This window comes from Pimephales promelas, chromosome 20 (genome assembly GCF_988280905.1).
Source record: "Pimephales promelas chromosome 20, fPimPro1.hap1.1, whole genome shotgun sequence".
Classification (NCBI taxonomy): Eukaryota; Metazoa; Chordata; class Actinopteri; order Cypriniformes; family Leuciscidae; genus Pimephales; species Pimephales promelas.
Genome location: NC_142788.1, coordinates 17,326,291 through 17,351,760, shown reverse-complemented (window position 1 = coordinate 17,351,760; position 25,470 = coordinate 17,326,291). Strand labels below are relative to the sequence as shown.

The 25,470-nt window shown below is 37.2% G+C and overlaps 1 protein-coding gene and 1 long non-coding RNA gene across 9 annotated transcripts in view; both read left to right on the top strand.

The window, feature by feature from the left end:
* The window catches only part of atp2b3b (ATPase plasma membrane Ca2+ transporting 3b), a 60,872-nt gene that overhangs the window by 14,526 nt on the left and 20,876 nt on the right, over positions 1 to 25,470 (top strand). For 3 of the 6 annotated variants that reach the window (XM_089124600.1, XM_089124602.1, XM_089124601.1), the window contains exons 3-19: positions 4,626 to 4,823; positions 5,757 to 6,014; positions 6,254 to 6,379; positions 10,337 to 10,462; positions 11,915 to 11,968; positions 12,298 to 12,339; positions 12,858 to 13,022; positions 14,080 to 14,294; positions 14,499 to 14,741; positions 15,976 to 16,217; positions 16,305 to 16,539; positions 16,619 to 16,798; positions 16,913 to 17,000; positions 17,986 to 18,092; positions 18,338 to 18,529; positions 19,239 to 19,452; positions 19,746 to 19,957. In XM_089124600.1, coding sequence (XP_088980726.1) covers positions 4,626 to 4,823; positions 5,757 to 6,014; positions 6,254 to 6,379; positions 10,337 to 10,462; positions 11,915 to 11,968; positions 12,298 to 12,339; positions 12,858 to 13,022; positions 14,080 to 14,294; positions 14,499 to 14,741; positions 15,976 to 16,217; positions 16,305 to 16,539; positions 16,619 to 16,798; positions 16,913 to 17,000; positions 17,986 to 18,092; positions 18,338 to 18,529; positions 19,239 to 19,452; positions 19,746 to 19,957 — 2,897 coding nt within the window. The remainder of the gene's footprint in view (positions 1 to 4,625; positions 4,824 to 5,756; positions 6,015 to 6,253; positions 6,380 to 10,336; positions 10,463 to 11,914; positions 11,969 to 12,297; positions 12,340 to 12,857; positions 13,023 to 14,079; positions 14,295 to 14,498; positions 14,742 to 15,975; positions 16,218 to 16,304; positions 16,540 to 16,618; positions 16,799 to 16,912; positions 17,001 to 17,985; positions 18,093 to 18,337; positions 18,530 to 19,238; positions 19,453 to 19,745; positions 19,958 to 25,470) is intronic. The other 3 variants (XM_039651946.2, XM_039651949.2, XM_039651947.2) reach the window with 2 other exon arrangements.
* On the top strand, positions 20,211 to 24,005 carry LOC120486085 (uncharacterized). 3 transcript variants are annotated; one of them, XR_016148138.1, is made up of 7 exons: positions 20,211 to 20,670; positions 20,775 to 20,847; positions 20,944 to 21,051; positions 21,174 to 21,288; positions 21,422 to 21,529; positions 21,765 to 21,880; positions 23,540 to 24,005. It is a non-coding gene; the product is annotated as an uncharacterized LOC120486085 (long non-coding RNA). The 3 variants fall into 3 exon arrangements; XR_016148137.1 differs by having other exon boundaries at positions 21,177 to 21,288; positions 21,422 to 21,880; XR_016148136.1 differs by having other exon boundaries at positions 21,422 to 21,880.

The following is a 25,470-nucleotide window of genomic DNA, read 5'->3' as shown; positions in this document are numbered from 1 at the left end:
TTCGTTGTGTTTCGAAGATTATGATGGCAGAATTCTCAATTTTCAGGTGAACTATCCTCAGGTAATTTTTGTAGCAACAGTTGGAAAATGTGGTTGTTAGAATATCAGATGTTGCCCTGTTGTGTAAAAGCCCTTTCAGGAGTTACATCTAAAATAAACCATAACACAAAAGGTTTCGAAACTCCCACTGGTGCAATGGTTGAGAAGACATGAAAGCCTTCAGACCAGCTACATGTATGGAAAAAGCCAACAGCTGTCATCAAGAACTGCTCTGTTGACAGGTGATAACAAAACCTGATGCTCCTGATGCTAATAGTCATAAAATAAGAGGAGTTTGCCTCTAAGTGCAAGTAGAAGCAGAACTAATCCTGTTACATGACCATGACAAAGCAGAGACAACAGGAGAGGAAAGGAAATCAGAGGGGGTGGAGATGAAGTGATGCTGAATAAGCCTGACACTGTGAAGATGAGGCCCTGAAAATGGAAGTCCATTAGTGTCTCACCATCCTCTCCAGCAATGCGCTTCAGTGTGCGGACCGCACGGATCTCAGCCTGCTTAAAACACGATGTTCAGTGCAGGCCGTGGACGTATCAATCTATTAGCCTGAACCTACACAGATATACCTGTTCTGCTGCAGCAGGACATGAAGATCTGAGAGCAGTGGGGGTGGAGGGTGAAAAGAGAATGAACGAGAGAGAGAGGGAGGTTAGGAAGGAATGGAAGGAGAGAGAGAAGAAATTCTGGTATAGCTTGCCGCATTGTCAAGGACACACCAAGGGGAGATGGCGAGAGAGAGTGAGAGTGAGTGAGTTGGGTGGGGGGAGAAGGAGGTGGGGTGTTTGAAAAGCAAGAGATTCTTTAAAGCGAATGGATGCGGGCATGGCTACTCAGCAGTTTTTCTTAAAGAGACAGTTCATCCATGAAAATCCTGTCTTCATTTGCTCACCCTCCTGTTGTCCTAAACCTCTATGACATTCTTTCTTCTGTTGAACACAATTTTTTTTTTTTTTTTTTTGAAGATGCAGTTATAATGAAAGGGGACTGGAACTTTAGAGCTTCAAAATAGACACACAAGTATCATAAGATTTGTTCATTTGACGTTTGCTCTACATTATTGTACTTCACTTTAAAAAAATATATTTTCATGATTAGTAACCACAACATTTTTTCTTTTGTCAAATCAACTTAAATCATTTATTTAGTTCAGATAACATATAATTTTGAGTTTCTGATGACGAAATCATTCTCCTTCATTGTATTAACTCACTTTTTCAATTTCAATGAACTTGAAATTATAAGGCAACCAGGTTACTTACTTTTTTAAGTTAAACCAACAATATTTTTTACAGTGTTTTCTTAATGTTAATAAAAATACAGTTGCATCAACTGATGTACAAACTTCTGGTTTGTTCATAAATAATCATGAAATCATCATGAAGACTAATACATGCTGTCAGTTTTGTTCTTTTGTTAACTAATATAAAATAAATGGAAACCCTGTTGTAACAGAATGATCATTTTTAGATTAATTATCGCTTTAACACCTTCTTCAGATGGCATGAGATTGTCATCTTCATTCATCTTCTGTCCTTCCTGGCTCCCTCTTTCTCTCTGTCTTTTACTCATTTGTCCACTTTTCATCTAGAGTGTTGTATGATCATGCGTTCAATAATAAGGTTTAGTGTGAGTGCAGGTTTGGATTGACTGTGATCAGTGTATAACCCTCTGATGCTCATGTCTCAGTCGCGGGATAATACCGGCCCATACATTCATCCTTTGTCCACTTAAAGTATTTTCTGGTTGGATAGTCCTGTCCTTATACGTCCCTGAAGCATGTTCACCGCACACACACGCATGCACACTCATAGACTGACGTCAATAGTGCCTCATTCAGCTGAGCTGTAATGCTGGGTTTCACTCTGGGTGACTTCAACGTTGACCAAAAAAAAAATCATGAATTTTCTCTCCAGGTCTAAAAGACTCACTGTCTGCAAAAACAGCTTTCACAGCAGACCAATCAAAAATCTATTATAAGTTTTGCATGGACTGCACCGAATCAATGACATCATCTGTAGCTGGGCGAAAAGGTGCCCGAAGACAGGAAGTTGAAGTAGGCTATACCGCACAATTTGTGCTTGATGTCTTCATCGCCATGGAAACTGCACAAATCTATGAAAGAGAGAGTAAGAGAAAGACTCTGAACGACTGAAAGACATAGATCGCGTTGGGGGGGGGTGGTGGGGGGGGCACTGAGCACATTAATGCAATGTGTCTCATGTCTTCATATCAATTTCTCGTCATCCTTCCTGTCTTTTCTCAGCCCCTCATTCTATATGAGCCTTTTGAAATGAGCAGAAATATGCAATTAATTATTTACATCAGAAATTCAATATATGTGGCTCAGTCTGACTCACATCTTCTTTTACTTTGGAACAATGTGCTTTAACAAATTGATATTTTCTAATACACAGTGCTTTGGTCATTATTGTCTGTTGGTTGTGTTATATTGTATCGTACACACACTAGTGACCCTCAGTTGAATCTTTCAGATTGTAAAATGGCTAAATGTGTGGTGATAATAGGAAAGGGAAGCAGTGCATATGCTATTAAAGGTGTCAATTAGCTCCATGGTGTATTTTAAGCGAGTGTGTGTGTTTGTGTGAAATGGTACGGGAGTTGTTCACTGTAGAAAACCGAACTCTTTATTTATATGCGCTTTCGTCTGGCTGTAAGGATTGGCTTGGTCCAATGCGGTCTAATGAAAGAGGACAGGTCAGCTTGATATATATTAAATTCTGTTGTTGACTTTGGAAACATTTTTACATTTTCTTGAGCTGACTGTATAGCTGTAACCTAAACAGTTGTACAGGTAATATTCACTTGAATGTTGTTTACTGTTTATACATTAGTTCAGAAAACATTTGTTTATGTATTTAGCAGTCATTGGCTTATGATACATCCTAGCTAATATGTTGATTTATGTCTAGAACATTTGAAAAGCACCCATAGTTTACAACAAAACTGCTTGTTTTCAAACTTTTTATTAACAGAAATGTAGCCTATATATGAAATGAATCCCACACAATTAATTTTGTGATTCCACAAGTTTCAAAACTTCTATATTCTTAATTTAAAACTATAATTACTGATTTTTAGTTATTAGTTATTTATTTTAAAGTTTTTGCTAGTTTTTATAATTTCAATTTAGATTAATGATACTATCTTTATATATTAAAACATATTTTTAATTTAACTCATCCAGCACCCGGGATGGAATACAGTAAACACATTGCACATGTTTTTCCTCTGATTTTCAGTCTGGAGGAGTCGGTGCTATTTGCCGAAATTGAGAGCTAGTTCACAGATTTGAGTTGACAGATTTCACAAAAAAATCGCTTCGTGTATGATAGGCACAGATTCAGAATTTTTTCAGCTTCAGAATTGAATCCAGTTAGAGTACATTTAATATTTTAAGTCAAAATTATTTTGATTTATCATGCACCTTTTTTCAACAAGGCACAAGTTTTTGTGTAAATTTGTTGAGTTTAGACTGACTTGAAAGTCTGGTGTTTAATCCTTGTTTAGTATGATTCCCAGTTTTTCAAGAGTCTTCAAGTGCCTAATGTTTTAAAATCTTTGCATACTTTAAGAGTCATTAGTTAAACATTAACATTTTATATTTATTTGATTATTAAATCCAATGAATAGGAATGCCCTTTTCTCAGGAGGTATATCCATGTATTAATCATCAGGGAGATATCAAGGATCTATCAGTTGAACTTTACAGACTTTAGTTCGGTCCATTTTGCCAAAATACATTAGGGCTAAAGACTGTTAAAATCCAAACTGCGAGACTGCAGACAGCTAACAAAAACATCTCATTGCAAATGGTCTTTTAAAAGCAATGTATCCTGCATTGGGTGAATCTGAATGCACAGGATGCTTTGAAATTCACCAGGAAATATTCGCCCTGTGATAGTGCGGCACACTAAGTTCCTCTATGGTACAGTATATCCTACTCATTAGTCTCAGCCTCAGACGTCAAGCCCACGGAACGTTGGCTGAATGTTTGATGCATATGGCACACAAAATTGGAAATACTTCTAGAGTTTCTTTGTCATCATCTGATGTTCCGTCCTTCGGATGAGACGTTAAATTGAGGTCCTGACTCTCTGTGGTCGTTAAAAATCCAAGGATGTCCTTGGGAAAAAGTGTAGGGGTGTAACCCCAGCATCCAGACTAAAATTTGCCCCTTGGCCTCTGTCCATCATGGCCTCCTAATCGCCAGTGGCTCTATCACTCTGTCTCCTCTTCACCAATATAAACTGGTGTGTGGTCGGCGTTCTGACACAATATGGCTGCCGTCGCATCATCCAGGTGGATGCTGCACATTGGTGATGGTTTCCCCCCTTTTTCCCTTTTTAGACAGCAGTCTGTTATTGTTGGGACATCAATGTTACATGTTTACATGTCTCTCAGGTGGCCAGTGGCCAATTGAAAGCAGCTATGGAGTCGAGACCTTCTGGCTACATGAGACTACCTGCTCATTGTCCTGAGGGAGAGGCTTCCCACCATTTAAAAAATTGTGACAACCCTTGTTTGATTCTTCTTCCTTTCCTTTCAGGTTTGTCAGATAACCCGACAGATCTGGAGAAGCGCAGACAGGTATTTGGACAAAACTTCATACCCCCGAAAAAGGCCAAGACCTTCCTTCAGCTGGTGTGGGAGGCATTACAAGACGTCACCCTCATCATCCTGGAGATTGCTGCCATCATCTCCCTCGGCCTGTCCTTCTATCAGCCACCCGGACACGAGGCCGAGGGTGAGAGAGAGAGGGAAGCTAGACAGGGAGAGAAAGACGGGGATGTTAGAGGGATGAGGTGTGTAGAGGAAATTATGGAGGAAATTAGGAATGGGAGGAGGCAATGACGGATAGAGAGTGGGAGGGAAACGAGAGAGAACTGAATCAAGGGAGTGTGGGAGGAAAAAGGTGAGAATGAAGGTGAGAAAATGGACTGTCAAGCAGGAATGCAGAAAGAGAGAAAATAAAAGGGAGGAGTTTAACGGTGCTGGGCAAAAACAAACAGCAACATGCATGCAGCTTTGTGGAAAACAATTCTGAAACGTAAACGTCACTCTGCATAAGGAAGCCAATCATTATAAAATAGAAAATAAGCCCAGGCAGGGTGATGGTTTTTATTACTGTACATTAATTTGATCCATAATACAGTAAAACGAAAAACTTTTCTATTTAAATATATTTTAAAATGTATTTTTTTTTAATAAATGCAAATAGCAATATAAATAACAAGTATGAAATGAATCAAATTAATTAAAAAATACTTTATTATTGATTACAGGATTTTTGACTTGAAATGGCTTTCTTATTTATTTATTTATTTATTTATTTATTTTTAACCAATTTAAGAGACTCAAAATATATGTCAGTTTCAATTTGGGATAATTTAAAACATGGTCTTAACTCAGGACACGGAGAGATCTCACATAAAATAAAGAGATTTACAATATTACATACATTTCTTATTTCTATCTTTACAATCAAAATAGGTAATAATCTATTTCCCTTTAAGAGTAACTGTATGTGTTACATATTTAGATGCCTTATAATTTTCAACACTTTTCCAGAATGTAATCCAAAATCCAAAATACAAAGCTATTTGACTGTTCGATACTGCTATGAATCAGAATCAAGTATGTCAGACAGCCATGAAATAGCAACCTTAACCCTCCGCAGGTTGTGGGAATGTGTCAGGAGGAGCTGAAGACGAAGGGGAGGCGGAGGCAGGATGGATTGAAGGTGCAGCCATCCTGCTATCCGTCATTTGTGTGGTGCTGGTGACCGCTTTCAATGACTGGAGTAAAGAGAAACAGTTCCGGGGACTGCAGAGCCGCATCGAGCTGGAGCAGAGATTCGCTGTGGTGCGCAATGGAAATGTCATCCAGATCCCTGTTGCTGAGATGGTGGTTGGGGACATGGCTCAGGTCAAATATGGTAAATTTCGAGAATGGAATGAATGCTGAGATTAGGCTTAACTCATCTAGTATTAGGTGTGGATGGATTAACACAGAAATATTTTTAGAGTGATGTTCACATTTCCACAAATCACAATGAGAATTCATTTGGTGATAATGTACCCTGTGTGATACAGCATTATTGGTAGGAACAGTGAATGCTTTTTGGAATATAAAGGATTCCCTGCTGATCACATGATATTTATTTCTCTTTCTCAGGTGACCTACTACCTGCTGATGGGGTCCTGATTCAGGCGAATGACCTGAAAATCGACGAGAGCTCATTGACTGGTGAATCAGACCATGTGCGGAAGTCAGCCGACAAGGACCCCATGCTTCTCTCTGGTAAGCGCTGTGTACATGTGTGGGTCATAGATGTTGATAGACCCTATTTAATGGGGATTTCGGCATCTTAGCCCCCTGAAAAAAACACCTGATTGTGTGATCTGCGAGATATCTAACACAATTTCACCATGATTCTTCTCCGTACCCAAGTTTTAAAAATTAAGGTTCATTACATAAGCTACAGGGCCGTATTTAACTGATATTGTGACATAGGCATTTTGGGCCCCCCCCAAACTGTATGACAAAAACCGCTACTTTTAAAGGAAATGAAAAAAAAAATTAATTTCAGATAAAAAAATAAATAATTTAAAACTGCGATTTCAAATTTGGTTTTGTGGCTTTATATGTGATCATATACTTGCATGTGATGTTCAAAATCACTTACCAAAAATCAAGCTCAAATGATTAGGAAGATTTTGTCCAGTGAATGTCGTGTTTTTCCTCATTAGAACGGTTGCATCTGAGGCAGTCTACCATCACATCACGTTTTCATCAGCTTAAAGGTTATTGAAGCTATGTGGGCGCTCGTTTTTTTCTGTTGTTTTTTTTTTCTTTTTGTCATTTGGCCAAAATCTCACATTATAATGAAGCTGTGACTCAAAGACAAATGCAAGGCGCTGTTCACCGCTTCTCAAATACATGCAGTAGTCAACATTTGAAGTGGATCAAAAAAAGTTCATCAAAGTTGTCCTAGACAAGAACGAGTATTGTTCAAAATTCATGTATAACTTGAAGGTTTTGATCCACTTCAAATGTTGACTACAATATTAAATTTTTCTTATGTAAAGAAAATGCTGTACTTATTCAAAGAAACAGTTCTTTATTTTCCCTTGCATCTTAAATAACCAGAGACACTCCAAACTGCTTGTGGCACTGCTTGAGATGGGGCGGAGTTATGATGTTTGAGGAGGTAATGGAGTTAAGAGATTTGGTCATAAGCTCTTTTTAATACTTCTCACTGGTTAAATATTTGCAAAACCCACAAACAGACTTAAAGAGATAAGCATAGTAATGATTTGTGGTAAAATGATGATATTTAAAATTGTATTATAAAGTAATTGTCTCACATAGTTTTAGCATTAGAGTGAAATAATAATAATAATTTAAAAGAAATTAATTTCTCCTCATTGTAATTGGCCACCCTCCTGGATGTATGAGCATAGACACGTGCCTAGAATGCCAATGCATAAATCCGGCCCGGCTTACATATAAGTATTATCTCCATCCCATCACTCATGCAAATGTTCTCTGTTCCGATTAGGGCAGAACGATATATCAAAATGAAATTGATATTGTGACATGGCTTAGTGCGAATATAAAATTTGTAAAGGTTTTTCTGTCTCTGTTTAGAGTAAAGCCACTCTGAGACACTGAAATATTATGTCATGAGCTGCACACATGTATAAATTAAATGCATGTATTATGATTTTTTTTAATGTTGTTGTTTTTTAAATTATAATATTAATACAATTATCATTATTATTTTAAATGAAAATTGCAGCTTGCACTATAATAAACAGAACGTTACTGTGTTGGCATGGACGCTAATATACGTATAGTTATCTTTATTACGGGCCTTTTATGCTGGTGATGCAGTGATTTAAAGCTGCAGTCTTCCGTTTTTCCTCTTTGTCGGCATCTCTGTTCGAAATCTGCAATTGCAGTCATTCGAGGAATTATCAACTTTACGTGAGTTGTACCTCGGCACGGCACAGCGCGAATGAATCCAGTGTTGAGGAGAGTGTGCGGCTGTCAGTCGCCGCGCCGGTGTGGATACAGTCGATCGCAATCACAGATTATTCTTTTTGGATGTATGACCAACATAAGAATTTTCCCCAGAAAATATCATCTGAACAAGTAACATCCACTTTTGTTCTTCTGACCAACTAACTGAAAAAAATGCACCCTGATTAAATCCAACGATTGGTTAATCGCGTAAAATTTCCAAACTCTCAGTCCAAACTCTTTTATGTTTTTCAACGGGTGAATCCCCAGTTTTCACTGCGATTGTTGTCTGAACCTTTCTGGATCCGCCATCAAATTGATAAGTGTAATTATGTCAAGTGCAGTGAGAAAAGGCTATAAATCTCCACCTTCAACATCCTCACATGCAATACAGCCTTCTAGCCGAGACTCCTTCTTTATGTGTTCAGATGTGATGTAATGACACAAAGACATGCTTGAATCTCCCGTGGAAATCCAACAGTACCACTGGAATTAAAAACATTATTAAAAGCTTACCGTTTAGAATTGAGCTAAGGCAAGCAGAAAGGTCTGTACGACTGTGGTTGTGTATGGGCGGCAGTGGCTCAGTGGTTCAGACCCCGGTTCCACCTGACCAAGTGTCGAGCTGTCCATGAGCAAGACACCTAACCTCAGCTGCTCCCGACAAGCTGGATGGTGCCTTGCATGGCTGACACCGTTGTCGGTGTATGAATGGGTGAGTGAATGGGTGGATGTGTAGCAATATGTAAAGCACTTTGGTGGCCATTGGATCTGTGAAAGCGCTACATGAATGCAGTCCATTTTATGTACTTGCTTATTGGATCGTTTTTAACCCAAAAAAGTTACGGTCTGACTGGAGCTTTAAGTAAAATAATTGTTTAGAGATTGTTGCCCAACACTCTACTTGAGACTGGTCACTGGCCTCTCTTGAAAAGGCTTTGTATTCTGCTCTCGGCTGCGCTCCTTCAGCTGTCAGTCAGCGGGCACAAAGCATGCTCGGAGCATCCGCATTCTGTGTGTCAGAATAACTGAGATGCTGCAGTGGCATCCAGATGTTGTTAATTAGATCAGAGAATCTCTGTTTCCTGCTGTGAGCACTGGTGCATGCCCTCTCCCTTCCTCCATGCTATTCTTAGACACTTGGGATGATAACTCCATTCTCTTTATGAGGCTGTCCTGCCCCCATGATGCTATTATTGAATAATGTCCCAATGATATTTTTTGTGAAGTTGATGTATGGAGGCTGTTGTTGTGTGGGGTCTGGAGTCTGTGTAAGTCAGATGCTAATGGTGAACTCCAGCAGACCTGCCTGTCTGTATTTGTAGATATATAGTCACCGTTGAAAAGAAATTGTTGAGAAAATGTGAACATAATAAAGGAAAATAGGAGTTGCAACAACTGTTGTTATAATTGCCTTTATTAACACTTTAACTTTTTTTAAATTGTTCACTACTTGTAAAATTTCTCATTCAGAAGATTCTTGTTAAGGCAATTATACATTTATTGTTTAAAACGTTTGTTTTCTTGGAAAGTAACTTCAAGCTTTAATTAAAAAAAGCTAGAAATTAAACTAAATTATTGTGATTATTATTTTTTTCAACAACTTCCAAGCTCTACACCGTTTCACACGAACATTTGAATTTTATTTCATTATTTATTTTATTTCATTAATTGTATTATATCATTTATTATTATTAAATTATTATTCATTTTAATTAATTACAATTTTATTAATATTAAAATTACAATTTTTTAAAATTGCTTGAGTTGTGAAAAAAATATTTAAATGTAACTATTGTTACTTTTATTAATATTATTATTATCATCATCATTATTATAAATAAATATTTATAAAAAAATAATTTTGCAAAAAAATATTGAAAAAATATATGTCAATAATCATTTATATAGCTTGAGGTCATTTTACAAGAAAATTGTATATATATATATATATACACACACTGTATGTACTGGCATAAATATAAAAGGCATATTTCTTTTCTTACATACTATATAGTTTTACATGACTTCAATCTTCAAAAGAGAAGGGAAGAACTTCATCATTTATTGATGCTGCACTGCATGCTGGGAGGTCATAAATCAGCAACATTGTTTAGTGTAAAATTGTTTATTTAAACTTTTTCTATCCACCTTTCTGGGGGGTCTTTCCAATGTGCTGCAATAAAATATCAAACATTGTCTATGTCTTTCTCTCATTCTTTCTTTTTTCAGGTACCCATGTGATGGAGGGATCAGGGAGGATGCTGGTGACCGCAGTTGGAGTCAACTCTCAGAGTGGCATCATATTCACTCTACTGGGAGCTGGGGAAGGAGAGGAGGAGAAGAAAGAGAAGAAAGGTAGGTGTGAGAAGGAAGAGCATCAAACGCCAACCAAAACATACATTGTAATACTCCGAGAAAAACGCTGAGGCTAGTGTAGGATGTTGTGAGAATGACTGCACACTTACACGTTGTGAGTAGCACTACCAGACAGTAGAGCATGGAGATAGAGGGGGTGGGAGATCCTTACATAAGAGAGGGATGGGTTTGATGTGAATGGAGGACCAGTGGGCTTAGAGCCTGCAGGAATATTTATGAATGGTAAGACGAGCAAGAGAGACAAGCAGAGCTCCACTGCTGCAAACTTTATGGCCCGTGCCATGGGTAATTTAACTTGCAGCCATCAGAGAGGAGACTGGGGAGCGGGGAATAGAGAAGGATTAGGAGTTATATTGGAGGAGGCTGATTAATTATTCAGAGAAAGGGAACGAAAGAGAGAAACAGAGAGAGGGAGAGAGAGCAAAGGTTGGATGTGGGTGGATGAAGGATGAAGTGGCGCCATGTTCTGTTACTGTCCCACTGAATCGCTCCACAGTATATGTGTCATCAGCCACGGACGGACTGGCTCACGATAACAAATGAATTGTCTTTTTTGCAAAAATCGATTTGTAATATTTGTAAATCTTTTCCGATATGATACCCGTAATCGTAGATTACTTTTATAAAAATTAACATTGCAAACAGGCCTTTTTTATTCACCATTTAAGAAATCTATGTGAATGTATAAGGGATAGTGTATATTTTTAGGTGCAATAAGTGGTCAGCAATTATTTATTTATTTATTTATTTTAATTTTTTATCACCTTTTTGGATTTGTTGTGAATTTTATTACTTTTATTACTAAATATTCTATGTTGTGTCTTAACTGATAGGTCATCAAAACTGCATGTACAATTATAATCAATAAATGAAAAAAAGTATTCAAGTTTATAAATTAATCACAATTAATCACATATAAATATTTGTGGAGAAAAGCCCCCAAATGAAGGTAGTTATACAATATATATATATATATATATATATTAGTAATTATTGATCTATGTCTTTAGTCATTGCTCTATGTTAAATGTAGTCTCAGTTAAATGTAGTTAAACACACCTCTAAAGACCCCTGCATATTTTGCTGATTATTATCAGTCTTTGCTGATAATACACTAAATTAATTAGATTACTAATTTACAAATTTAACTAGAACATTGACAGCCCTAATAATAATTGTTTTACAAGAATTAGGAAATATCTTTTAGATGAATCAAAATAGTCTTGCAGGAAAGTTGCACTGCAGTACAGTGATCTCAGTACTTTAAATTTCATACTTTATCATGCAACTTTTTTTAAGTTCCCCTTAATACAACATGATCATCATTGATTTCTCTTTTTTTCCTTACCTCTACCACCACCCTATCCTAAAAATTTCCCACGGCCCCCCCTTCCAAACCCGCAATATCCTTTTGTTTCGGCATCCAATCAGGGGACAGTAGTAACTCACTCACAGCTATGGCCAAACCAAGCGGCATCACCAATGGTACGTAATCCACAGCCCTGTTGTTTGAGTCCAATGGAGTTACAGAACACCTTCAGCGTAGATGAAATGACTACAGTCAGCACTGTTTAGAGACTGTTTAGCCCAGAATTGTGGTTTGTATTCACAGGTTTAACATGTTATAGTTAAAGAGCGCAGTTCAATGTGTGTGCCGTTTGTTTTTGTGTCTCTGTTTCCATAGTTCTGTGCGCTCTCGTTTCCCCACTCAAGAACACTGTGTGCCCTGTCTCTCATTCTGTCTGTCTTTCGCTTTTTATTCCCGTTTTCCCGCTCTATCTCTCTCTCTCTATCTCTCCCTGTCTCTCTCACAGGCAAGCAGCCAGAGGCAGCTGTGGAGACCAATCAGAATAAAGGTACCACAGAAAAGATGAATGAAGAGAATGAAGGGTTAATTATTTTCTTGTTGTGGAAAATTTCTGTGGACTCATCAGCAATGCTGTTGCTGTATGAGAAATATAAGCGTTAACACCATGTATGCAGACAGCTACATATATAAAGAGGCAGAAACACACTCTCACTGGGCATTGCAATTGTAGTTCATTGTTTCTGGTGTCGAGGAAAAGCACCCAAACACATTTCGCTGAATAGAACTTGAAAGGGGCGATGGTTTTGTGTTTTGACTCTAACCGATGTCAGTATTTATGCTGTGCTTGTCCACATTTGTCTTGCTTTCCTTCGTTGTGTGTCCAGTGTGTGTGTGTGTATGGCACTTTGAGCATAACTGCCGAAATATTTGATGTGTGGCATGAGGATATTCAGAGCTTTGAATGAGTCTCGTTCATGCCGGAGGCCTCTCACGATGCCTCTGAGTTGTGACACGACAGATTTGTTGACCATATGTAGTGACGCTAACTCATGTCCCGCCCACCAGCCAAAAAGCAGGATGGAGCCGTTGCCATGGAGATGCAGCCTCTGAAGAGTGCGGAGGGTGGAGAAGTGGAGGAGAGAGAGAAGAAAAAATCTAACGTGCCCAAGAAGGAGAAGTCTGTACTGCAAGGCAAACTCACCAAACTGGCTGTACAGATTGGCAAAGCAGGTGCGTGGGACTTCATGTGGCCAATTATGAGGTGATATCATATGGAAAGATAAATCACCTCACTCTGACACACTCAAACGCTACTGTGCTGATCCTATTGTTTTTTCATTTTCATCCTCATACAAAATATTCAGTGTTGGAGAATGTTACTTTATTCCGTAACTTCTTAGAAAATGTAACTAATTGTGTTCTGAGAGATAAATGTGTTACACTGTTACTTTTTTACATATCCACACGTATCCTTTTTATGGAAAGTAATGTTAAATTTTGTACAATGTTCTCAATGTTATCTGAGAGGAAGTACTTCGTTTTACGTTTTATGGAATGTAACACTTTTATGTTACTTTTTCTCACCAATAATCAGTTGAAAGTGCTGACTAATTTAATTATATTACTAATTATATTAGTATATAATTTAATTACATTACTTTTCATGAAATGTAACACATTTTGCTGCTTTTGTTAAACTTTCTCACCATTAACTGATTGGAAGCACTGACTAAATGCATGACAATTTTACTTTATATGTTAAGTCGGATGTTAAGTTATTTTTCTGCTACATTTTCACCCTGTAAATTATTGAGAAGCACTCAATAATTGTGTTTTAGTGTTGCAGTCTTTTTATGAGATGCTACTTTTTTAGCATTAAATTAGTGGAAGTGCTAACTAAATGTTAAAGGCAACATATAAAGTGCTTTGGTGGCCATCGGGTCTGTGAAAGCGCTATAGAAATGCAGTCCATTTACATTTAAATGTGTTTGTTACTTTTTATGGAAAGTTATACAATAAGTTACATTTTATTCCATCAGTTGAGTGCACACATTTTGCATGTGAAAAATGGGTTAAAGTTTACCCCTAGTTTAATTATAATACATTAAAAATATAAATAAGTTAAACAGATATTATGATGTAACTTTGATAATAATAAATAACTTTTTTGGTATTTACAGTCAATAGATTGATTGTGTAACATAACATGCTGTGTTGAAAGCTGAATACATAATATTAATAGTAAATAGTAACCTGGGGATTATTTAGTTGTTGTTTTTTTTTGTAGGTCTTGTGATGTCGGCCATTACAGTTATCATCCTGGTGCTGTACTTTGTGATCGAGACGTTTGTGGTGGAGGGGCGAGCATGGCTGCCAGAGTGCACGCCTATCTACGTGCAGTATTTTGTCAAATTTTTTATCATTGGTGTGACTGTGCTGGTGGTAGCTGTGCCTGAGGGTCTTCCCCTTGCTGTAACCATCTCCCTGGCCTATTCAGTTAAGGTGAGAGAGACCAGGTGCACAGTGCATGTGTGTGTGTGTTATCAGCAAATCAAATGTATTGTAGAGCTAACAGATTACATAAGCAAATTCGAACAAAACAAACTTTTTTGTTTTTGGTTTATGTAATATTTTAAGCATGTTTTGCTTTTGTCAACACAGTTTTTTTTTTCTCATCATCCAAATCTTCTTCTATTGTTAATTCAGAAAATGATGAAGGACAATAACCTTGTACGTCACTTGGATGCCTGTGAGACAATGGGCAATGCCACTGCCATCTGCTCCGACAAGACCGGAACCCTCACCACCAACCGCATGACTGTAGTTCAGGCCTATATAAATGACCAGCACTACCGTGAGATCCCGGACCCCGGCCAGATCAACCCCAACACCCTAGAGACGCTTGTCAATGCCATATCAATCAATTGCGCCTATACCTCCAAGATCCTGGTGAGGGATTGGATATTGTGAAAAACTTGCTGAACAAACTGTTTAAACCAGTCTCAGCTAATTTTAGTTGTTTCGATCTGTTTTTAGCTGAAAAGTGCTCAAAATTCCTTTAATAACAGCCATTACAGCATCCTTTCCTGACTTAATGCTACATTGTGTAACTCTTTTAGTTTATTCTTAGCTAAAAACACTTTCAAAAATATATGTGCTCATTAATGTATATACTTACTTCGTTCAAGTAATAAAGTATTCTCGTGAGTGTATAATATGCCATTGAAAATACATACGGGTAAGGGGTTCTAATGTCGGTCGCCATGTTGACCCTCCATCTTGAATGTACATTAGCCAAAGAGGGACATACCCGTTAATTCAAGCTTCGCCTTTCGCGTTTACGTTTGAGTTAACACTCATGGACGAGGTGGAACTGGAAGCCATGTTAAACTTGGACTACATTGGCCACCGTAGGAGTTAAAAAGAAATTGGAATTGAGAGGAACAGAAACTAATATTCACTGGATGGTCATATACCTTTTCACCACTAGATGGCGGTAAAAGTCACACAGTGTAGCTTTAAAAAAAATAAATAAATAAAAATGTAGATTTTTATGGTAAAACCCCCCAAAAACGGCAGCTGTGTTTCTAATATACGGCTAATATAATATATAGTTTATGATATACAGCTAATATAATATCTAATATATTTACTAATATACACAAATGCAAAACTATATCATTGTAACACACAATACTGAAATAATGCAATAAACAACATGAAATATAATACTAAACCCAAATGTACAGAACTGATCACAAAAACTAACAAGAAACATAATTGACTAAACAAAATACAATCAAATGCAAAGTCTCATGCAGGAAATTCTGGGAATATCAGTTTATGGTTTTTCACTGTAAATTAAAAGATGAATGTTAAGTTTTACTTCCAACGTCTGTACATTTAAGTATTTTACTGTAAATTACATAAAATGTCTTGTTGGATATATTACACTTTTTCACCATAAATAGTAAGGTAACTTGGCATTAATCATAGCATTTTACAGTATTTTATTGTTAAGGTTAAAAAAAAATGTATAGTACAGGCTGGGAAGCACCATTACACTATAAAAAATAATTCACAGTAGCACTCGGTTGTCAAATATAAATAGAAACTTTTCCAGTTCAACTTTTTTTCATTTTCTCTCATCCGTGTCCCTTGCTTCATTCCAATTCTCTTTCAGCCTCCGGATGTGGAAGGGGGTCTGCCCAAGCAGGTTGGTAATAAGACAGAGTGTGGTCTGCTGGGCTTCCTGCTGGACTTGAAGAGAGACTACGTCCCTGTGAGAGAGCAGATCCCAGAGGAGAAGATCTACAAAGTCTACACTTTCAACTCTGTACGCAAGTCCATGAGCACTGTAGTGCAGATGCCGGATGGAAACTTCCGGCTCTACAGCAAAGGAGCCTCCGAGATCCTTCTGAAAAAGTGAGTAAGGCACGATCTAGGAAATATCATTTTTTGTTTCTTTTGTTGGTTGTCATTGTAGACCTCTTTTGACCTCTTCTACCTCAGGTGTTCCTCCATACTTGGTGCCAACGGTGAATCACGAAACTTCAAGCCACGGGACCGAGATGAGATGGTGAAGAAAGTGATCGAGCCCATGGCGTGTGAAGGCCTGCGAACCATCTGCATCGCATATCGTGATCTTCCCTGTGACCCCGAGCCTGACTGGGAAAATGAAGCTGAAATTGTCACCGAACTGAACTGCATCGCTGTCGTCGGGATTGAGGATCCTGTTCGACCTGAGGTATGTCGAGAGATCATGTATTCTGTATCATCGAAGTGCGTTTTCTCTTTTTCGAGCCTTTTTTCCGCTCCTCCCGCAGGTCCCTGATGCCATTCTGAAGTGTCAGAGGGCAGGCATCACTGTGCGCATGGTCACCGGCGACAACATCAACACAGCACGAGCCATTGCTGCCAAGTGTGGCATTATTCAGGCTGGCGATGACTTTCTATGCCTGGATGGTAAAGAGTTCAACCGAAGAATCAGGAATGAGAAAGGAGAGGTTTGTGGAAATTGAATCTTGGACATCTCAGCACGAAACCATTATAGACTAAACTGAATCATGGATGTCCATGCTTTGTGTACGTGCGTGTGTGTGTGTGTGTTTGTGTTATAGATTGAGCAGGAGAGGATTGATAAGATCTGGCCCAAGCTCAGAGTCCTGGCGCGTTCCTCCCCCACAGACAAACACACTCTTGTAAAAGGTGAGACGCTCTTTCCATCTACTCATCATGCCCAGACTCACTTGAATCTTGTAGTGAACAAAATTGCTAAACAAATATTAGATTACAATATTTATACTTATATTTTGATTATTTTTTTTGTATTCTGTTTTTATTTTTATTCAGGATCACATGTTTTTTTCAAAGTTGTAAACCATTGCCTCAAGCTCTGCACACTCTAGATCAAACAGACATTTAGATTAAAAGATTTGAATGAGAAATATTCACCACTACAATTAAATATATATATTTTTTATGAGTATGTTTTTGAAAGAAGTCTCTTTTGTTTTCTATTGTAATATATATGAAAATATAATTTATTCCTCTGATGGAAAAGCGGAATTTTTAGCATCATTACTCCAGTCTTACATATATGTTTTTATATTTTAATATTAAAATATATTTTATAGTATATTTTAATATGCTGATTTTCTGTTCAAAAAGAATTTATTATTATTACCAATGTTGAAAACAGTTATACTTTTTTTTCAGGATTATTTGATTCATTGAAAGTTAGTTATTTATATTAATTAGTTATTAATTATTTAATAATAGTTATAACTAGAATTTTAATATTGTGTTACTCATTTGTTCTTGTTCATTAATTATGGAACAATATTCTAGTGTTACAGAAATATTTTATTAGTGTCTTTACTGTGTCATATTTGATCAATTGAATGCAGTCTTGCTGAATAAAAAGGATAATTTCTTAAAAAAAAAAAAATTCACTGACCCCAAAACTTTTGATTGGTAGTGTAAATTCAGTCAAGTGTGTCCAAACTGTTGACTGGCGCTGTAGTGTATTTATAATGTATGCAAATTTAGTAGGCCGCACGTACAGGCATACAATTAAAATGTATCATACGGATGAATTCATGTTCTGTGGTGACAGCAGTTGTATTCAGTGATTGGTCAAGGTTGTGTGCTGGCTGGTAATTGTTTGCTGGGTGATGATGCCATTGTGTAGGCATCATTGACAGCACTGTGTTGGAGCAGAGACAGGTGGTGGCCGTAACTGGTGATGGGACCAATGACGGACCGGCTCTCAAAAAGGCAGATGTGGGCTTTGCGATGGTAAGCACATCTGATGAACACTTCCCTCTAATCTATTCATGTATTCATCCTCCCATCCAAGAGGTTGTTAAGAGATGAGTAATGATGAGAGATGAATATTGATTTATTAGAAGCTCCACTCACCCAACAAGGGTGTATGATAACATAGATCTCTAGTGAATAAAAAAACCTTTTCTCCAAAGAATTTGAATTAGATGCACGTATTCCCTTAATCTCTTTCTCTCTGTCTTTCTTGCTGTCTCTAGGGCATAGCAGGTACTGATGTAGCTAAAGAAGCCTCTGACATCATCCTGACCGATGATAACTTCTCCAGCATTGTGAAAGCTGTCATGTGGGGGAGAAATGTGTATGACAGCATCTCCAAGTTCCTGCAGTTTCAGCTTACTGTCAATGTAGTGGCCGTCATCGTAGCTTTCACAGGGGCCTGCATTACACAGGTAACACACGTACAGCAGTGTTATTTTAGGATTATTAATATGCAAATGTCATATTATGCATTTTTCGAATTAGCGTTTAATTTAGTTCTTTTTTATTTTACATTTTTTGTCACATAGTTTAAATACTGAGACCTGCATCTGAGTAAAATGACCCTACGCAGAACAAATGTAGGGCGTGATTTTGCCCATTGTTGGATTGTTGTGGTTTGCTATTTGATCTCATGTGAGTGACAGGTTGTCCTGTCCTTCTTTGCGCCAGTAAACACATCAACAGAGAAGAGAAGAAATGCCACCGCAAGAGGGAGGGTGGAGTTGTTTTGATTAAAGATTACAAGGGGGAAAAATGATGTGCACAGATAAATCATTTTTAATAAGTACTGCAATATTCCATAAAAAATTCAATGTTGGTTTAAAATAAATGATAATGCAGGGCAAGGGCAGTTCCCCCTAAATCTACTCCTTGGATCAGTGTCCTTTGTCTTAGCCCATGCAGTAAATGTGAAACAGCCACTCTAGATCGCTGATCGCTCTGTGTCATGCAGGTTAGGGGAACTGACTGCATTGCACCTCTCAAGCTCATAGCAAAAGGAAGCTGCAATTAAATCAGTCACTGAGCCCCCTGCTGGAGGCTGGTGTTACTGCATACTCTTCACTGGTGAAAAGTGTAGTTCAGTACCTTCATCTGTAATCTGTGTGTGTTTGTGTGTAGGACTCTCCACTAAAAGCTGTTCAAATGTTGTGGGTCAATCTGATCATGGACACATTTGCCTCTTTGGCTCTTGCCACTGAGCCGCCCACCGAAGCCCTGCTGCTTAGGAAACCTTACGGCCGCAACAACCCCCTCATCTCGCTCACAATGATGAAGAACATCCTGGGTCATGGAGTCTATCAGCTCGTCATCATCTTCACCCTGCTGTTTATCGGTACTACAAAGAGTTCAAGGAACAATATGTGTTGTTTTGCATTATTTATATGTTGAATTAGGAAGAAAGTTTACTGTTCGTGTAGCAGAATTTATAGTCATTATAGCCTGAAATATGTTACATTTATTTACATTTATTCATTTATCAGATGCAATTTTTTTAAGATAAATAACAAATGAGAGCAATAAAAGCATAAGTGAGTGATCTAAAGGGGAAAACGATGGGTGCATACTGGGTGCACCTTTTTAAAGGACAGTTTAATTTTTCTATGCTTTCATCTCTTTTATCCCAAGGAGAGAAAATCTTCAACATCGACAGTGGCCGTAATGCACCCTTACACTCCCCCCCATCTGAACACTACACCATCATCTTCAATACATTTGTCCTGATGCAGCTCTTCAACGAGATCAACGCTCGCAAGATTCACGGCGAAAGGAACGTGTTCGACGGCATCTTCAGAAACCCTATCTTCTGCAGCATTGTTCTGGGAACATTTGGAGTGCAGGTCAGAGCTACTGTAACACCATCATTAACAAAGTTTTGCTTATTTCTCATTCCTGTGTGTTAGTTTATTAAATACACTGCATTTTTGGATTGTTTGTCCTTAAAAATCATTTAATAATAATTAATATTATATTACCTTTTATGAAGTCAGTGTGTAATATAGCTGTTTGCGAATGTAAAAGGACCCCAAAGTTTCATAGATGAATGGAGTTATAATCAGTAATCAATGTATGCTTTGACCAGCCCTCAGACATCACAGTAAAATCTCCAGTGTTGAAATCCTGGTGTTAAGGACTTTTAGAGTAAAGTGTTAATTTTCTGGTGTTGAATTTCAAGGGATTAACACTGCTAGTGTAAACCACACTCTCTGGCTGGTGAAAATATGTGGAGTTATACACCAGAGATGCTTTGAGAACACCGAGAGTGTTACTAGTCACATCCGGGACATTTACGCGCTGGGCGGGACGAAACGAGTTGAAACTTTCTTCACAGGCGCCATTTTCTTTGACTCGAGTCGCAAGACATGCGAGGAGGAAACACGCATTTATTATGCGTTAAATCGCATTTATATATTCATTTTATAACACCATATTGTTTTATAACAATATGTATGTGCTGTGGACGAGCAAACCGCTCTCAGAAGGGGTATTTTCTATGACGCGCGATGCGGAGCAGACCAGGATGGGTTTGCTTTTTAACAGGGAAACAACGAAAGTAAGTGTTTTCTAATTCACATAGCCAATATATTTTATAACACATTGATTCAAAGCGATATTTAAATGTTCTGCGCGATTAAACGGTCGAAATTCTTTTCAAAGACGACATCATCTTTGAAACACGGAGCTGACGAGGAGGCGGCTTGTAGCTAACGTTAACAGGGAAACACCTAAAGTAAGTGTTTTTAACATAATTTACCACATGAATTTCATGGCATTATATTGTTTTGTAACGATATTTATGTGATGTGCGCGCCTAAACCTCTCACAGTCTAGGTCCTGCATCTTCTTTGACTCGTGACCTGCTCGTGACGCATTTCAAAAAGCAGTGCAGAGTGCAGACACGGAGTTTGCTTTTAACAATAAAAACACCGATTAAGTAAGTGTTTAACTCATTTACTATACGTGTTTTATAATATTATATTGTTTATGACGATATGTGTGATGTGCAAATATCATAAAGGATTTATCCTAAAACTATCTTTTACTCTCGTCTGCCAGCAGACCTAACGTTAACCTATAAAACAGAAGAACAACTCCACAAACTGCGGACCAACAATGCACGTGGAATTTGCACTTTATTTCCTTATTTGGAGGACCAATCTTTTTAGAATGGGTAAGCAAATTGCAATTATTTCAAATTAAATATTGATGCAAAATGTATTTAACTTATCAGATTAACTTTTGGTTGATATTTGGAGATGCTTTAATGTTTAAATGTATTGATTTTTACAATTTGTGTTTGCTAGGAGCATTTCTATGATGCACTATGATTTCTATGAAGTGACTAAGGGTACCAGGCTTGGTGTTTAAAGACTGTACAGACTAGAACCTGGTGATGGAAAGAGAACAGATAAGTAAACATATGAGAGAATCATGGGCACAAACAAAAAATAATCATAGCTTGGTTGTTATTTGGTATAGCTAGATTTTCTTTGTTTCATAACACTCATTTTGAATTTGTCCAGTCAAATTCATTTACAAAAGTAAATCTAGTATATATATATATATATATATATACTTAAAATAAGATTTCGAACCAATGGTTTTCATGATTTGACAAGGAGATGTTTTCTTGCTGTTTAATTTTAGACTCAACTGATTGGAAAATCTCTGCCCATCACCTGCCCCCAACATACAAAGCCACAAGACGGGAACACCGATCCTTCCGGAATCCGACGGCTGACAATTTAGTGAGATTTCTTAAGGTGCGTGTCTTTATTTTTTCTTAAAGTGTTAGTTCACCCACAAATGGAAATTCTGTTATTAATTACTCACCCTCATGTCTTTCCAAACAAGTGAGACTTTTTCATGTTCACAACACAAACAAACATATTTTTAATGAAATCGGAGAGCTTCCTGTCCCTCCATTGACAATCTACACAACTACCACTTTCAAGCCCCAGACAAAAGTACATCATTAAAGTACTCCATGCAACTCCAGTGGTTTAACATAAATGTTTATTAAACTATGCAAGTGCTGTGTTTACAGCAAAAACAGATTTACAGCTTAATTTATTAAATATTTATTTCCAACATGCGTTCATGACAAAGTTACAACTCGTGCTTGTTGTTGATGTGCATGTATGTGCATTGAAGATTAATATTTTGTAAATAAAGTTGAGTTAAAATTGTCAAAAAGGTTGAGGTTAAACCACTAGAGTCACATGGATTACTTTTGATTTCCTTTATACCTTTCCGTGGTTTTTGAAGTGGTCGTTGAATAGGCTTTAGATGAATGGACAGAATTCTCTTAGATTTCATTAAAAATATCTTTATTAAAGGGACCGTTCACCCAAAAATGTCAATTCTGTCAGTAATTACTCACCCTCATGTTGTTCCAACCTCGCAAGACTCATTCATCTTCGGAACACAAATTAAGATATTTTTGATTAAATCTGTGAGCTGGATCACTCCTCCATAGGCTTCTAAGGGATCAAAACTTGCTGGCCCAGAAAGTCATTAAAGATATTGTTGATTACAGAAGCGCAATCCTAAATCCAATCCAAACGAGAATGCTTTGTGTGCGCAAAAAAACAAACAGAAATTACGACTTTACGAGAGAAAACTATTACGAGAGATTACGAGAGAATTTACGAGAAAAAATTACGAGAGAAATTACGAGAGAAACTATGCATTTCCTTCTCTGTGGGCCTCGAGATGGGCTTCTCGTAGTGTAACAGCGCAGCGCCTCGGTGTTGTACGTCACACACAGGCTCACTATTGGCTGACGCTGGTCGTGTGTGTGACGTACAACACAGTAGCGCTGCACTGTTACACTGTTAACTTGCTCAGGCCCACACAGAAGAAAATGAATAGTTGATTGTAATATTTTTAATTTTTAGTTTGTTTTTTGCGCACAAAAAGTATTCTCGTCACTTGATAAACCTGAGCCACTGTAGTCACTCTGACTATTTTAACAATGTCTTTAATAACTTTTATTGGCTGCCAAGTTTCAATCCCTTAAAAGGCTTTGCAGGAGTGATCCAGCTCTCAGATTTAATCAACAATATCATTCATTTGTCTCCCGAAGATGAAGGAAAGTCTTACCGAGTTGGAACAACACGAGGGTTGAGTAATTAGTGCTAGAATTTTCATTTTTGGGTGAACTATCCCTTTAAGTGTTCCCAAGATGAGCAAAACTCTTACTGGTTTGGAACAACAAGGGTGAATAATTAATGACAGAATTAAATTTTTTGGATGAATTAAATCTTCAATTTACTTGGAAATCAATAAATGCAAGTCTTAATCTAACCAAAATGGTTTCTTGTTTGAGTCGATGATTGAACTTTTTTCACCATAAACCTACTGTATTTATGAAACACAAATGGTATTAATTGTAATTGATCTGGTTTTGTGTTGTCTAGGTACCCAGTCCTACAGGATTTTTCGAGAAAGTTGGATCTACACAGCTTTTGCTGCTCTGTGAAACAACTATGCACTGAACTTTACTGTTAGTGACTGGAGACACACAACTGATCCACTCATATCCTGCTACTGTCCTTCATCTGCTGAATGTTTTTGACTCAAGCACTGCTGTACTGTTGCAAAGTCAAAGGTACTGAATCAACTTCACTGACACAGGACTCACATTCACTGATATGTTCAGGACACCATTTGATCACAATATATAATTCTGATTACAGTGCATTCATCGTTTATTTTAAAAGTTAACCTTTGATGTAAACGTGTTTGTTCGGTAATAAAAAAAATAGTTTGCTTGAAACAACTGTTTACATTTGCCTTTATTTTCAACTTTACAATGAACTGAATTCTACTATGATCCCATACTTTCTGGATTGTTTTGAAATAAAGTTTTGAAAGAGTAATAAAGAGTTATGTGTTTTTCAAAGTGAAATTATTCTTTTCAGATTTAAAGAACTGAAGAAAATAAACTGACAAATCATTTAAGTACAGTAGGTAATGCATAACCCTAATAAGAAAAACTGGTAACTTCTTTGGTGTTTTTATTTGTAAAAATGTGTTCTATTAACAACAGGATGGTGTAATTTGACTACTATAAGGTTGAAAAAGTAAACACTGGCAGTGTTGTTGTTATCTGCATTGGTGTTAAAATTCCACTCTCTTAGTGTTCGAATTGTAACACTGTGTCGGTGTTGAGAGAGGCAACACTTTTGAAAGTGTTGAAGTAACACTTTGTGGGTGGTTCCCAAATATACACTTTTAAAGTGTTGAAATTAACTCTATTGGTGTTGATTTCCGGATTTCAAATTTACTGTGATTGTAGTTGAGTTTGGTTCATGTTATCGACATTTCGAGAAGATTCTGTTTTCTGCTCTGCGAAAGCAAATCCTCTTTCTTTCATATATTAAATACTGTAAATACTAAACCCAAACCCTCACCTTAAAGGACAAGTTTGGTGTTTTACACTTAAAGCCCTGTTTTAAGATCGTTTCTGATGAAATTGAACGGTTAAGATTGAAATTTGGACACATGCTGGTGTCTCGATAATTTTCGGTTTCTGTCCACAATGGTTGCATAGGTGCACTGGAACAATCCTTCCTAAAAACGCATTAAACTTAAGTTTACAAAGACGTTAAACCCACCGAGTGGGATGGTGTCCACTGATATGCTCACACAAAAATCGCTACAAAAGATGCTTTCCAACAGATTTTATTGTAGTTTTTGTCCAACTGACTTGACCTGGGACAAAAACTACGATAAAACCTGTTGGATAGCATCTTTTTTTTTTTGTCTAAATTGAATCAGTGAAACTGAATTTTGCACTTAATCTGTTTGGAAACTCTTAAATCTATTTAAAGGAGTAGCTCACTTTAAGTTCACTCTTCACATCCAAGATATCCATGTCATTCTTTCTTCAGTCGAAAAGAAATTAAGGTTTTTGATGAAAACATTCCAGGATTTTTCTCCATATAATGGACTTCAATGGGAACCAAACGGTTCAATGTCCAAAAGACACTTTCAGTACAAACTAAAAACTGTTCAAAGGGCTTTAAACGATTTCAGTCAATGAATAAGGGTCTTATCAAGCGAAACGATCGCTCATTTTAAATAAAATAACAGTTTAAGTTTTATAAGCTCAAATGCTCGCCTTGCTCTGTTCTGTGATGCGTGACTTGTTCGAACTCGTTCAAAATGAACAAACATGAAAAAAATGAACAATGAAAAAAAAAGATCTTTTTTCGTGTCATTTGGTTCATTCAACGAACAAAATGAATGAGTTTACTCTGGAAAAGATTCGTTCATTTTGATGAATGAGTTCGAATATTTCGAATACGCATCACAGAACAGAGCAAGGCAACCATTTGAGCTTATA